Below are 16,095 nucleotides of genomic sequence, written 5' to 3'. Positions count from 1 at the left end.
AATCCATCTGAAGTATATTTCATTAAATTTCATAAAAAGTCGTATGTCCAATTTAATTTTCCACAACGTTACTTATATTACGTAGTATAAGATAGATAGTGTAGAAAATGCTTCACTATATTTAATGTGTATTTATAGAGAAACCTTAACCCATAGTCGGAAGTATATACCATTCTGTATTCATACTTGACCCTGAATAGAGAATGAAGTATATAGATTATAGATATTACATAACCAGCCGAGTGCTACTAAGTCAGGGCTATATAATGGAATACGTAATGTGCGTGCTCCAATGATGGATTACAGCCGAATGTACGGTTTATATCACGTGTACGGTATGGTGTTTTGGCCACAGTATTACCATATTTCCTACAGTATGGCGACGAATGTACTTGTGCAGAGAAACGGAGGGGAACTGGCGGGGGGGTCGGGCGACGCGGGCCGCTTAATGCAATCACGCTGAGTTTGCATTAACTATCGCGAAAGGACGACGCAGTCGTATTTTTTGTTTAATAATTTTATTATACATAGGTACTTACATATTCTATTATGGCGCGCAAAAACTGTTCCGTTTACGGATGTAAATCTACATTGAAATTCCAGACGAGAAACAATATTTCAGAAATAATTTGGAAAATCCAAAAGTGCACGCCTCATAATTTTTTTTTAATAATTATTTATTAATTATTATTTTTGTTTATTTAATAACAATTAAACCACATCGAATCAGGCCCTGAAAAATAAAAGGGTTCTATTCCTGAGCATACTCAAGCGTAAGAGAAAAAAAAAGACTCGATTAGTAAAGTATTTCGGTCGCTATCGTGTTAACAAGAAAATCCTCCGCACATACAGACACACGGACGTCCAAGACAGAACTTTTTTAAACTGTTTTTTAACTAGTTTAAATAACAAAAATGACATCAAAAATATCATGAATGTTAAAAATAGTGTTTTTTCTTAATATGTGTGTGTATGTATTATCTTACAAGTGCAATGTATGATACATAAAGACATTTTAAGTTTGAAAAATCAGATGTTTTGCGCGAAGCGACAGTAGTACCCACCTCAACGCTTCGCTTATGAGGCGTGCAAAAGATTGTATTAATTGTATCTGTTGAATTAAAATCAAAGCTCCTGTTGTCCTCATTAATTTCTAATCAGATTGTACATCCCAATGCGAATGCATTACTTAGTTAAATGGTATAATATACAATTAAGAACATCCAAAAATAAAGTGTCCACGTAAATAATATTTAGCAGTGCAATATCTGTAATTATATATTTATGAACAAATAATTACATCAGATTTAATAATCGCAATTATTTTGAATGTACATATGAATAAATGATTTCATCATAATATTTATAATCACAATTGTTTTATTTCCCATTTGTTGCAACCCTAGCGTATTTTCGTGTGGCAGCGTAAGTACCTACGCTGGCGGCGGCATCGCGCGACATCAAAGGCGTTTCCTTACTGTAGGAAATAATATTGTAATACTGTGGTTTTGGCTTTATGCTGTTGTATGGTTTGGACGAACATTTTAGATGTTTCGTAACGACGTTGAGATTTGCTTAGCTTATTAGTGAGCTTAGCTATAAATGACTGTAGTTTTTATGTTATTGTTTTGTTAATATGAGATTGTTTTTCAAAGTATACATAAGAAGGTTCTTTCATTATAACTTCGATACAAAAACGATTAAATTTTATGTTTTAATGATTTCGTAGGATAGCAATCGTTGAATGCTCAAATGATTAAATATTTAGATTTTTTTCCATCCACAATATCCGATGTTCAAATGAATGCGGTCGTTTTAAGTGATTGTATGGCAGAATTTATATTGAAAGCCGATTATACTTGAAACATTTCAACTGGTTGGTGGGCACGATCTTCAAACAAGAGAAAATGAGTTTGTTATTTGTATAAATAAGCTCTTTACAGGCAATTAGTGGTCTTTGCTGAGTAATGGTTGTTACTTGTTCCGCGAGCTCGGAACTAATAAGACGATATTTTGAGATTGAAATTATTTTCTTAGTGACGGTTTGATATATATGTGATTATTTATTCAAATTATAAAAAGAAAAGGAATTTTTGGTATCCTTCTGACAAGTTAAAAGAATACAATTTCCGTTCAGAAATTACGTTGTATTTCACTGTAATCCATCTTAAGGGGCCGGCGGACGACAATTTTTCCATACAAACGTAATACCAAAATCATTTTCAGTTTGAGCATATTTCCACTTTATTGTGCTGTTATTCGGAATAAGACAGTATTTATCTAGGTTCCCAAATGATTTTTATTGCAAAATACTTAAATAATTTGGAAAATCCAAAAGTGCACGCCTCATAATTTTTTTTAATAAATATTTATTAATTATTATTTTTGTTTATTTAATAACAATTAAACCACATCGAATCAGACCCTGAAAAATGAAAGGGTTCTATTCCTGAGCATACTCAAGCGTAAGAGAAAAAAAAAGACTCGATTAGTAAAGTATTTCGGTCGCTATCGTGTTAACAAGAAAAAGGATCCGCACATACAGACACACGGACGTCCAAGACAGAACTTTTTTAAACTGTTTTTTAACTAGTTTAAATAACAAAAATGACATCAAAAATATCATGAACGTTAAAAATAGTGTTTTTTCTTAATATGTGTGTGTATGTATTATCTTACAAGTGCAATGTATGATACATAAAGACATTTTAAGTTTGAAAAATCAGATGTTTTGCGCGAAGTGACAGTAGTACCCACCTCAACGCTTCGCTTATGAGGCGTGCAATACAACGAATTGTAAACAATTTGTATTTCTCACATTTTTAAAGTATAAATGATATGTTTTCTACTCATCAATTCTGTATTAAAAACGGCAATATTCTTAATATAATGTAATTCGAAACATGGCTTATATTGTTAAGTTACACAATATGCAAAAAAAATTGGAAAAGCATCGAGTTTTCATTCATCATTTTTGGTATTACGGCACACATTCAAATTAATCACAAATTTTCATCGGTCGTCGTGCTGTCGCATTCAAGCGTGGGGCCGGCGGGAATTGTGCAACAGAGACAACAATATTCGAGCGTATTTTGACTTCGCTTCGAATTGCAGTTGCGAGCGGCCTCCGCCGGATTCTTAAACATACACATTAGGCGCGGGTCAAACACAAGCGGTGCGGGCGCGGGCGTGCCATAAGCGCGCCTCTTCAATCTGTTTTGCACCACATCCTTCTTATACATTTTGTATGAAAGAATTTTGGACAGGCGTCGAGGCGGCACGCCACCGTTGCGCCGCGGGCGTACCGCAGGCGTACCGCAGGCGCGCTTCCCCAAATAGAGGTCAATTCACGGTCATACACAATCAAAAACAAATCGGGTGGTAGTAGACCGGGAGATACTGACACAAAATTTCGAGTCATTTGTCTGTTACAATTGTTACAAAAAAAAAATTTGCAGATTTTCGGCGGTATGGCGACCATTTGGAATCGTCCGAAAAGTATGGCATGGCGATTTTCGTAAATGGCTGCACGACGATGGTTACCTGTGCAAAAGTTAGCCTGGTACAAATGGTTGAATTGTTTTTTTTAAATCAACACATTCGCGTCTATGTATGGCGGGCTGTAAGTCACACCGGAAAAGTATGGCATGACACTACCGCCTACTTCTTTTTTATGGGCTATCGGTAAATTCTAAAATTTTTGTGTTACAAATCGTTTGACTTCGCTATTTTTCCGACGAGTTCGACTAACGTCCACGCGACTAAGCCGCCGGTACCAGCGTTCACACCATCGTTTTTCTTTTTGTCATTGCGTACTAAGACCCCTGTAGAACCGCCATCCTGTTACAAATGACTCGAAATTTTGTGTCAGTATCTCCCGGTCTATAGGAGACGGTAGCCTGTCAGTCAAAAATGTGTTCTCTCTGTGTGGAATTATATAGAGCTGCTATTAAATACCCTTCTTCGTTTTGTTTTTAAAGGTGAATTGAATTAATCGATGAAATGATTTACACAGGTGATGGCAGTAGGGAAAGTGAAAATGAAGAAGAGCATAATGAAAGTTCCCATGTATTTACAATGTCAGAAATAAAGATAATCCTGATTTTGATTGTGTTTTTTATTTATTTGTAATTGTAATAATATTGTGGAATGATCAGTACTGTAAATACTTTTGAACTGAGATTTTAATGATAAGATTTATATGGTTTAAATGTAAACCTGTGTTTGAAAACCATATTTTATCTATACTAATATTATAAAGAGGAAAGGTTTGTATGTATGTATGTATGTATGTATGTATGGTTTTCACGCATAAACTAGGTACTGGACCGATTTTGATGAAATTTGGCACAGATAATCTTTAGACCCTGAGAAAGAACATAGGCTACCTTTTATTGCGAAATATGTACCACGGGCGAAGCCGGGGCGGACCGCTAGTACAATATAAATTTTGTGTTATTTTAACCTTCTTTTCTTCCATCATTACACCAGTACTACTTTAAAATTATGTACTTTAAAAGTACTATAAAATTTTCCAAGTAAATTCCAACATTTCCAACAAAGATATATTTGCAATCGTGGGGTTATCCTCGCTATTTACTTACAAGGAATTATCAAAACAAAATCGTTACTTTCAAATTAACGTTACTTTCAAATCTCTTTTAGCACAAAAAACATAATTTTACTAAATTATGCATGAAGAAAATGCATTTAACCACTCTATATAAATATCATTTTCGGACGCCAACAGCGCGCCCGAGGCGCGCCGGTAGCGCGCCCGAGGCGCGCCGGCTGGCGCGCCCGCGGTGCGCCCGATGCGCGCCGCGCCGCTTGTATATGTCCCGCGCCTTAGAGTACATTTGAAAGGCCGTAATTTTATTTATTCACTCGTGTTACGAGAAAAACTCGCTGTGGAAGGACGAGAGCCTGCAAAGGTGCTTCAAACAAACCTAAGTAAATAGCTTTTAATTTGCCAACTTTATTTTGCGTATTCCTAACGTTTTAATGTGTTTGAAATTTTTTATTCCATTTGTGAGAGAGCTGAGGAGAGGTAAAAATAGAAATACAAACAGTTCAGTTTTTAAATTGTTACCAAACTGTTGTTTTTACTTTAGTTAACAAAAAGATTGGTTTGTTTACGTAACGGAAAATTTTGTACAAATATTTCCCTAGCATATTCTCGAAAAGTGCGTAACGCTCTCGGCCTCTTGTCTTACAGCTTACTTGTCCAATTAAGAAACAAGCTTCTGTTCGTTAGTATTTGACTTGACGAAGTAAATGAGACTCTTGAAGTAAACTTCCAATTTGAAAATCAAGTGATTACAGAAAGAACAATGAATTTGTTAGGGCCCTTTAATGACGTTCATTGCTTTTAAATTGGGGGTACTAATAGTAAAATTCCTTCATATCTACTGTAATATACTTGGAGTATTGAATTTGTTAATATGAATAAAAAATGAGTGATTACAAACTATTATATCCCTATTTCATTCCTAACACATGTATCCCTGATAATATTTTGTAGCACATACGTAATTCGGCAAAGTCCTTCAGCCAATAAACAATATCAGCTAGGTACTCACTATCAACAAGTGCGAAACAAGGGCCCAGTGAGAGTACTATCGTGTATCGATTATTCAATGAGCTTTCTGCTTTACAAGCAACGACCGTGACCCGCCTTTGTGCCGCGAACTGGGTTAAAGATGGAACAAGGATGAAATTACTTTTGTTTGACAAACTCCTATAAACGCAGGGAGGTTCGTGTTCAAGGTATTTTTATATTGGAAGTTTTGTTGAAGATGACATTGTAGGTAGAGGTAGTTTAGGTTTTTTTCAGTTGTATTGAGCTTAATGAATAAAAAGTATAGGGGTAGGTTGATTGTATTAAAAATGTATATGTAGATTGTAGATATTTTGTCTGCATAGGAAAGTAAACCTTGTGACGCGAATTGGTAAACAGATAAACATTCACACTAAGAGGAATTGAATATTTCACAAACTTTTACCTACTCGTAAACCAAAATGATGCCAGAAATATATTAAATGTGAAATGCAATTTCCGTTTCGTGCAACACATTTATTTACTGTCGTCGGTAAAGCTAAACAGATTTAAAGTATACATCGTGAATTTTATGTATGAACAAATCATTGCACAAGCTACTTTCTTGATTCAAAGCGCTATGATAAATGTACTTTGGCAGATAATATAGCAAGTTTGCATCCCTCGAATGTAATTTCGGTCGAGCGTTTGGCGTGTTGAGGCGGCAAACCGTTACAAGTTCTGACTTCTGGCAAGAGGTGTTCCGCTTCGAGACGTTGAAATTGCTTGCAATATTGCGGCAGCTATGTATATGTAGGTACTAGCGGTAGAAACGGCTACTTAAAACTTGGACGGGATATTGTGTAACTTTTGACGTCAAGGGGTAACACAATGACGTTAGTGTTTAGGGTACATAAATGTTAGATGGATGGTTCTAGGTTGTATGTTATTAAATTTTGCTTTCGAAGCGTATTTTAAAAATTATAAAGTTTTCAGTTTTATCGCAAATTTCACATATTTTATGTACACGCATATAACAACTAATAATACACGTGGCGCTCTTTTTATTTCCTTCCTTTCTATTTATACAGTAGAACCCCGCTAAGTCGAACCTCCATAAATCAAAAACCTCCAAATCTCGAACAAATGTTTTGTTCCCTTCCCTTCAAACACCAAAACCTCCATTACTTGAAATCTCTACCCTCTGTTAGTCGAAATAATCACCGAGTCCCTCTAAGCCATTTTGGTACATATTTTCACTCTATAACTCGAAAAATTAAATTTGACCTCTGTATGTCGAACATAGCAACGTTTTTTTATTATTTTACAACCTTTACAACTTGATCATTAGGAATTTATCACCTTTATTGTTTGAACAAAAATAAATTACCGACTTTAAGAACGTGCCGACAATGTAAGTACACTATTTTTTCTTAGAAAACATTTTAGGAGTATTTGATAATAAATCTATGACTCACGTAAACACGTGTTTGCTTGATTGGTGTCAGGTGTTCAAAATCCTCCATAAGTTGAAAACTCTATAACTCGAATTTTTTGGCGTCTCCCTTGGTATTCGACTTATAGAGGTTCTACTGTATAACCATGATTTGACTAAAAGTTATTTGTATGAATATTGACATAAGGGAAGAACTAAATGAGATTGTGAATTCGATGGCGTATCTATTGCTTAAACGAGGAACAGGTGCTTTTGAGGTTTCCCAAAAATATAAGCCGATACTTACACTGTTGTTCACAGGACATAGACAACCTAATGACGGAAGGCAACAAATCGCGCACAGTAGCCGCTACAAACATGAACAGTGAATCCTCCCGTTCCCACGCGGTGTTCAGCGTGGTGCTCACACAGACGCTGTGCGACTCTGCGACCGGTGTCAGCGGGGAGAAGGTGGCGAGGCTGTCATTGGTGGACCTGGCTGGGTCGGAGCGGGCGGTCAAGACGGGCGCGGTGGGCGACCGGTTGAAAGAGGGCTCTAATATTAATAAGTGAGTTGCTTTGTTATTGAGAGAAATAAATTAAATTTATTGCCAAAAACCCATTATATACTAAATTTATCTTAAAATTAAATGAGGCAAATGGACACAGCCTTAGCAAAATGCTGCACAAAAAAAGCGCTGATTTACAGGCTTAAATATTATTATTATTATTTGCTTACATTTGATGTATTAGTGAGATAGTTAATGAAACTGTTTTGTGATTTCATTATTGGCATAAACCATGGGCAGAAACTGTCCTCTCTATTTCAACTAAAGAAGTTGATTTTTGATAAAACGAGTAGCCTTTGTTTGTTTTTAAGTTTCAACAAATGCGATATGAATAATTGTCGCATTTTTATTAGTATCAATTTGGTTCTAATCAAATTCGTTCTATCGTATCAACGTAAAATTTATGGACATTAGCTGAACTTTATTTTTGAAGCATGTCATGAAAAATTGCTAGAGTAGCTGCAGAGCACTTTAGATTTATAAAATGTATATTTATATGACTTTTATAACAATGAAAACTTGTCCTTTCTTCACTATTAAGAAGATTTCTACAATAGCCTAATTAAAACAATCGCTAACGAGTTATTTATCCTCCACCAGGTCACTAACAACACTCGGCCTAGTTATATCGAAGTTGGCGGACCAGTCGTCGGGCAAGAACAACAAAGACAAGTTCGTGCCGTACAGGGACTCGGTGCTCACGTGGCTGCTCAAGGACAATTTGGGCGGGAACAGTAAGACTGTTATGGTAAGTTTTGATTGTGACTGTTTATAATATTATGTGTGTGTGTGTGTTAAGAGTTATTGTTATATGATTTCATAAAGTTATAATTAAGTTTGAAGTCAATCAGAAAAACAATTAGTTCATTATTGCTTAGGTAATCATTGAAAATTAATTATTGCAAGCATTTAACTTAATTTCTCTTAATGTAGCACTTTATAGTTTATATTAATTTAATGTTTTCCTTTCGCGTCAAGATTTTCCGTTATTTCTCTTAATTAGCACAAAATATAACTATATCCATTTTTATCGTGATTGCATAAAATTGCCATATCATTTTCATTTGTGTTATAGTCACTTCTTCTTTCCATGCAAAATCTTTTATTTATTTTATATTTATTTATGATTATAAACCTATCGATCTACCAAGAAAGAAAATTATCCAACCCACAGGTAGCAACAATATCACCAGCAGCAGACAATTACGAAGAAACGCTATCCACGCTTCGCTACGCGGACCGAGCGAAGCGTATAGTGAACCACGCGGTCGTCAACGAGGATCCGAACGCGAGGATCATACGCGAGCTGCGACAAGAGGTCGAGGCTCTGAAGGAGATGTTGAAACATGCTACGGTATGTGATTTGAGTGTAAGTGATTTTGATTGAATATTTATTACACAAAACTGATCATTTCACATAATATTTTGTTGTATTAAAGTGATATGTGCCAGTGTTGAGAAGTCCTATTACAAAAGCTTTTAAGAATAAAGTATTTTAAAACAAAAATACTGGGTCTACGACAACGGCAGCACGGCTTATCCGCTACGACAATATTTGCTCATCTGCTACGATAATGCTCACTTGCTACGAAACACTGCAGTCCGCTACGGCGTAGCAAGCTTTTGTGTTGTCAAAAGAACCCTTGTTAGCGATATTTTGTTTCCTGTTATTTCAGTTCTCGCATTATAGTTTTGGTACAAGCTTTTTGTTTTTAAAGCTGTAGTAATAGCTTTTATGTAACGAAATAACCATAGTTTTTAGTAATTTTCTAAATTTTATGCATAAAGTTTAGCTGTAAAAAAAAAAACTTCATCTTAAATTACAGGCTTTTCCATTTTACGTGTTTTATATTTTAGTTTTTATGTACAAAGTTCTGAGCTTCCATAAATTATTTATCAAGAAGCCGGGGCGATATAAAAAATAAGGTATGACACAGTTGAGACGATCTCGACGATATCGTGGGCCCTTGAATAAAAAGGGGTCACGAATGCATAGATCAAGCTAACACGAGGCTAGGCGAGTCTAGATATAGCTGTATTGAACAAGGATAAAATATACATAAAACTCATGAATATGTATATTCGTGTTTAACAACGCTAGTGGCGTAGGGTGTAATGGAAAAAGTTTTGCGTTGTTTATTGGCACGAAATAATTATAACGAAACCGAGTTTGCTTTTGAGAAAATATTGTTGTTTAAAGTTTTTGGGGTGTGCTGGATAGTTATGAAAATATTAGGTTATGTAAGGTAGTTTTATAAATAGAAATGTTTCAAATATGCATATTAAAGTAGAGAAGAGAATGGTTAAAAGTCTAAGAACAAACGAGACAGGCCAAAAGTCCGAACGATACATATAAAATTTATATACGCTGTACGAGTATCTTCAACGGTTTGTTAAAAAAAAAACGACAATGGTTAACTTCCTTTTGTAAACTTGTATGCTTTTACAGGATTAGTTTAAAACATAAATTTTGCACTCAATACAAGTACTAAGTAAAACTGTAGTATCCCAGTATCTCCAACGGCTTGTAAAAAAGGGAAAAACAATGGTTAAATTCCAATATCTTTGTAAAACTCTTAAAAGGATTGGTTTAAAACTCAAAGTTTTGTACACAGGGTTCGCCAGTCGGCGAGGACGTTCACGAGAAGCTGGCGCAAAGCGAACACCTCATGAAAGAGATGTCGAGGACTTGGGAGGAAAAACTTGTGGAGACTGGTAAGTAATAAGAGATAATTGGTGTTTTATAAAGTGTAGTTTGAATGTGTGTAAAGATTTTTGTGTGTATGTAGATTTGCATTTAAGTGGGTAGATGTTTAATGCATTGAATATAGTGCAGTGGGGAAATTGTGAATGCGGGTCGATTTCGGAAATTTGTGTATACTATTAGTATTTAGAGAGCAATCATATTTTTTAAGAAGTACTTGCAGACTTTACGTAATATTTACTTTGTATTATTTGGGTGTACCCTTATTCTGCAATTAACTGCAGAGTACCATAGTTTTCTTTTGTAATTATTGATTAAACGGGATTTTTTGTTAAATAGATGTGTAAATAAACATTTATGGATTCTCATATAATGTGTTATTCGTGTACCAGGTCGGATACAAAGCGAAAGGCAACACGCGCTAGAGAAGATGGGCATCAGTGTGCAGGCGAGCGGCATTAAAGTGGAGAAGAATAAGTTCTATCTTGTCAATCTTAATGCTGATCCCTCGCTCAATGAACTATTGGTGTATTATCTTAAGGTAAGCTAAGAATATTTTGTAAATAGCAGAAATAAGTATTGGAAAATGTTTTCATACAGTTTCATTAATTTATGACTTGTGCGGTCGATATATGTTCGCATGTAATATTATCAAATATTTTCAAATAAGTAAGAAGCCTATATTATGTATTGTCTCATAAAGTAAATTGTTCACTATAGTGTCTTCCTTTAGGGGACTGGAAACCGACAATTTTAAAATTATCCTTATTTTTGAAGTGAAACTTCTTTATCGTGGTTGGAAAAAAAAATTAGTGTAACATTTTTTCGTTACGCGTGACATTTTTCCGTTACGCGCCATCTTGTTTTTATCCCTACCACGCGTGATTGACGTATTTCTGTAAAGTTGCATATAGTAAATTATTTTTTGAAAAATAAGGTCATAAAGAAGTTTCACTTCTTACGTGTGTACACTAGTACACGCACACATTTTTTTATCACCTGTCTTCTACTGTTTTCCAACACCAATATTTATCAAAATCCTATTCCTTTTCGCACAGGACCGCACGCTAGTAGGCGCGGATCGTTCCGCCGATATCCAACTATCCGGGCTCGGTATCCAGCCCCAACATTGCCTCTTACAAGTGGAGGGCGGAGCCCTACACATGCAGCCGTTAAACGCAGCCAGGTGCTTCGTCAACGGAGCCCCCGTGCTCGAAGGAGTGAGATTGGGACATGCGGATAGGATCCTGTGGGGAAATCACCACTTCTTTAGAGTCAATTGTCCCAAAGATACCAATGAGCTGGGTGAGTTTTGTAAGTATTGCTTGAATTATTTGTTGGAAGGAGGAAATTTTATGTTGATTTATCACATTGGATCTTAGTCATTTTTTTGTCACGTGATCTTACTAATGTTGAAGCAGTTCTGTTGCCCCCAGAGGCTGCCTGTAATAAAACGAGGCTAGTAATTAAACATTTTGAGGATCTTCCAGAAAAATCAGCATAAAAAAAAACACCAGAATGTACTGCTAATTTAATTTTTATTTACTTTTTCAAAATCCTTAGATTACTTACCAAAAAGCAATAGTGCAGTGTTTGAAAATTGTATATATTGTCACAATAATTAAATTTGTCTCTTTCAAGCTACAGCATCCGAGCCGCAAACTCCCGCGCAGCCGATCGACTACAACTTTGCGCGTGACGAAATAATGCTCAACGAGCTAAGCAACGACCCCATACAGACGGCCATCTCGCGCCTCGAGAGACAACACGAGGAGGATAAACAGGGTGAGTTTATAATTTTTAAATGATGATTTTGACGTGATAACGTTTTTAAAATCGTTTTAGTCGGGTGACATGTTCAGAAACTTGTGTCACACCAAAACCTCACGAGCGCGATCGCAGGTATAACGAGAGAGAGACGGACCGATCTCCCGTCTCATCTCGAGCGCTGCCACCAATAAGACGTTATCACGTAAACATCTCGATCGTAAACCTACTTTACAAACAACCAATTTTTTTTGGCTAGCTTGCTTAATGATGTACAAGGTGCAATGACATCAAGTTTGATACATTGGCACATGATGTAGGAAATTAATTTGAAAATGTCTTTTTAATTAAATTTTATATTTAGTTTCTCTTAACAGATTTTATATTAAATTTTCCTTTTAATTATTTATTGTATTTTTTTCTTGTAAAAAGTATATTTAAGATTTTCATTACGTATTTGTTCTATTTCAGTTGCATTGGAGAAACAGAGACAAGAGTACGAACGACAATTTCAGCAGTTACGAAATATATTATCCCCGTCAACACCTTATCCACCATACTCATATGATCCACTCAAGTTAGGTAAGATAAACTAGTATAACCAAACGTTTTTTACAAAAGATGAAAGTAAGTTTTTGCTGAATAATTAAAATAAATTAAGCATTTAAAGGACGATTTCTCTTTCATCAGGCGTGAATTGTATGATTTGAGATATTTTTAATTTCGAGATGCCTATTGCATTTCAACAGATAAACTTTACAGATAGTCTAATCCGGTTTACCATCCTAATTTACAGTAGTTAATTAAACTTTTCATGTCGTGATAAGTATTAAACGTTTAATTTAATATGTATACGTTAATTGTTTATGTTATATATCCAACTAGCTTTCCGCCCGCGGCTTCGCCCGCTTTGTCTAAAACATAATAAATTATATACTTACTAAAACCTTCCTCTTGAATCACTCTATCTATTAAAAAAACCGCATCAAAATCCGTTGCGTAGTTCTAAAGATTTAAACATACATAGGGACATAGGGACAGAGAAAGCGACTTTGTTTTATACTATGTAGTGATGTTTACTTAATATTCGCAGGCAAAATGACGGCATGCACGCCGACCACCGCCGCGCGGGTGGAGCGCTGGGCGGCGGAACGCGACGACACGTTCAAGCGCTCCATCGGGCGGCTCAAGGCGGACATCCTGCGGGCCAACGCGCTCGTGCAGGAGGCCAACTTCCTCGCCGAGGAGATGAGGAGGAACACCCGGTTCAGTGTCACGCTGCAGATACCGCCGCAGAACTTGAGCCCCAATCGCAAGGTGGGTGCTCTAGGTAGAGCATTGACGCAAGCTCTACATTAGTGTACGCGCTCTATTAAAATGCACATGCTCTACAATAGTGTACGCAATCTACATACGTAGAAATCATAGAAACGCTCTACCATAGTGCACATGCTCTACAATAGCGTATGCACTCTACATACGTAGAAACGCTCTACAAAAGTGCACATAATAATATGCACTACACTGACATACAAGCTCTACATTGACGAATACGCTCTACATTCGCAGTACTGTACTCTACACTAACATACGTGCTCTACACTAACGCAGCACTACTTATTCGTGTACACACTCTTCATAAACGTATTCGTTCTATATTGCACACTCATGCACACGTTCTACACTAACACACGCACTGTACACGAGTGCTTATATTGTGAGATGAGCCGCAACACACGAATAAATTAAGCGAGTAAAATAGCTTTATTAACAGTTTTCAAAATAATTCTAAACTTTATAGGTAGTATGGAATAATTTCATCCATGTGAAATATTATTTTTCTCAATCTGCACTATTAAAATTATTAATATATTTTAATTATTATATTAATAAATTCGCACAGCGTGGTGCATTCGTCTCCGAGCCAGCCATAATGGTGAAGCGGCCAACCCGCGGCGCGCAAGTGTGGTCCATGGAGAAGCTGGAGAACAAACTCGTGGACATGAGAGATATGTACGACGAGTGGAGGCATAGACAGCACGAGGATGGGGAGGATATTGTGAGTAAAGACAAAAAGACGGGTTGCACTCCGGGAGTGCCGGCAGAAGTGAAAACTTGATTATTAACGTTCAGCATGTTTGATATTTTGGAATGGTATCCGTCTTACGCTTTTTCGATCAGGTCACGTGTCCTGACGCGAGTTAAAGATTTTATACCCAACGCCGCTAAAGAAGTTTTCACTTCAAAAAACTAATTTGGTATGGGTAACGGGTGGTGTCTGTTTAAACAATTTGGGAAATGGAAAATTAAGAAAGCGACTTACATGTTATGCTAACTACTTAACAGTTCTACGAAAATAACCATTGCATAATCTTACCAGTAACTTAATTATTACCAGAACACTTTGGTAAGAGCATTTAAAAGTATAATTAACGGTGTAAAATTTTAACTACCATAATAAATTTTCCCATAGTTAAAAATCAATAACTAACATGCAAGCTTTTATAAATATTAGTTAGCACTGTTAACTTGATACAAAGCTGTTAACACGTATTAAAATATTAACGAAACGCAAAAAACAGGCAAGCAAAAAACATACGACATCGTAGTTAGCGAATAGTAAAGTGCACATACAATAAACATTATTAATTTCAGGATGCGGCTCAAATAGACGTGGAAACACCAACGGTGCGTTTAGCTTTGCGTAGCTTTGGATTTTTATATTTTTTTCATGATTGTTTCACATTTTAAAATATTTTGTGTTTATGGCGTATAGTAGACTAAAAAGCTTTTTATATTATTTAATATTTTAAGATGGACATTTTGCACATCAACTCTCCTATAACTTTTGATTTACCCACTAAAATAGAAATTTTACATCTATAGATCCCTGCAAAATCCTCACATGTATAGCTACACTTTTACAACACGTCACAAGAGAAAAATCAAATATAAATATACTTAAATATTTTCAATCCTACCCTCTTTTAGATTATTTATGAAAATAATCAAAATTTCAACAGGAGCCAGAAGAAAAAGCGCTAGATCCATTCTACGAATCGCAAGAGAATCACAATTTGATCGGTGTCGCCAACATTTTCTTGGAGGCATTATTCCATGATGTGACGTTGGATTATCACACGCCCATAATAAGTCAACAGGGAGAAGTTGCTGGGAGGTTGCAGGTAAGATTTATGTGATATAATTACTATTATCTATACTAATATTATAAAGAGGAAAAGTTTGTAAATATGTATGTATGTATGGTTTTCACGCATAAACTACTGGACCGATTTCAAAAATTCTTTCACCATTAGAAAGCTGCATCTTCACTGAGCAGCATAGGCTATATTGCATTTTGAAAAAAAAATAGAGATCCTTACCAAAAATGCAATAATGTAACCCAAGGTGTAAAAAATTCCTCAATAAAAGTTCTGTCATCGCGTGCGCTGCGGAATCTATGGAAGATAGAACAAAAAAATGTTCTACGGTATTATAGAATGGATCAATATCTACAAGAAAGTCCGCGATACCATATGTCCATCTTCAGTAGTTATGTTACTACAACAACTTTTTTACGTTTTCAAAGTAAATAGAAGTGCCGACAGTAATCAAACCATGTTATCCATACTATATCTATAATATTAATCCTTATCCCATTAAATGATGTTTTATTATAGATTGGTTCAATACCAGCAAAATACTTTTTAAATGAAAAGAATTGGATATTCCATTCAAAAGATATAACGAATTTTTAAAAGTGTCAATCTACAGAAAATAGTAGGTATACTGTTCGAGCGGGCCGTAGTGCGGGACGGGGTAAAGGTGATTTTTATGTGATTAAAAATTATTCCTATAGTCCGACCTATAGTAGACTTTTCACTGTCACGATATCGCTATCTATGCGGGTGAAACCGCAGGGCAAAACTTGTAAATTATAACTAGATGGAACGTTGTGGCTTTACTCGCGTGGCGTGGTTAAAAGTAGCCTATCTGCGTGTCTAGACTATAATATATGTCTGTAACTATTAAATTTTATACAATTTTTTTTTGCATTAAAGAGAAGAAACATCAATTTATT

The 16,095-nt window shown here is 35.7% G+C and overlaps 1 protein-coding gene across 15 annotated transcripts in view; it reads left to right on the top strand.

Annotated features, from left to right (window-relative positions):
• The window catches only part of Khc-73 (Kinesin heavy chain 73), a 130,597-nt gene that overhangs the window by 95,634 nt on the left and 18,868 nt on the right, over nucleotides 1-16,095 (top strand). For 7 of the 15 annotated variants that reach the window (XM_089696783.1, XM_089696778.1, XM_089696774.1 and 4 more), the window contains exons 6-17: nucleotides 7,296-7,543; nucleotides 8,144-8,291; nucleotides 8,718-8,912; nucleotides 10,159-10,258; nucleotides 10,640-10,788; nucleotides 11,306-11,561; nucleotides 11,889-12,032; nucleotides 12,486-12,596; nucleotides 13,108-13,331; nucleotides 13,918-14,073; nucleotides 14,670-14,702; nucleotides 15,038-15,199. In XM_089696783.1, the coding sequence (XP_089552909.1) occupies nucleotides 7,296-7,543; nucleotides 8,144-8,291; nucleotides 8,718-8,912; nucleotides 10,159-10,258; nucleotides 10,640-10,788; nucleotides 11,306-11,561; nucleotides 11,889-12,032; nucleotides 12,486-12,596; nucleotides 13,108-13,331; nucleotides 13,918-14,073; nucleotides 14,670-14,702; nucleotides 15,038-15,199 (1,926 nt within the window). The remainder of the gene's footprint in view (nucleotides 1-7,295; nucleotides 7,544-8,143; nucleotides 8,292-8,717; nucleotides 8,913-10,158; nucleotides 10,259-10,639; nucleotides 10,789-11,305; nucleotides 11,562-11,888; nucleotides 12,033-12,485; nucleotides 12,597-13,107; nucleotides 13,332-13,917; nucleotides 14,074-14,669; nucleotides 14,703-15,037; nucleotides 15,200-16,095) is intronic. The other 8 variants (XM_089696782.1, XM_089696786.1, XM_089696785.1 and 5 more) reach the window with 5 other exon arrangements.

Source organism: Colias philodice, chromosome 6 (genome assembly GCF_061535455.1).
Source record: "Colias philodice isolate Cphi_HAF_F1 chromosome 6, ilColPhil1 Martin Lab GWU primary, whole genome shotgun sequence".
NCBI lineage: Eukaryota > Metazoa > Arthropoda > Insecta > Lepidoptera > Pieridae > Colias > Colias philodice.
This window is presented reverse-complemented; position numbering and strand designations above follow the sequence as displayed.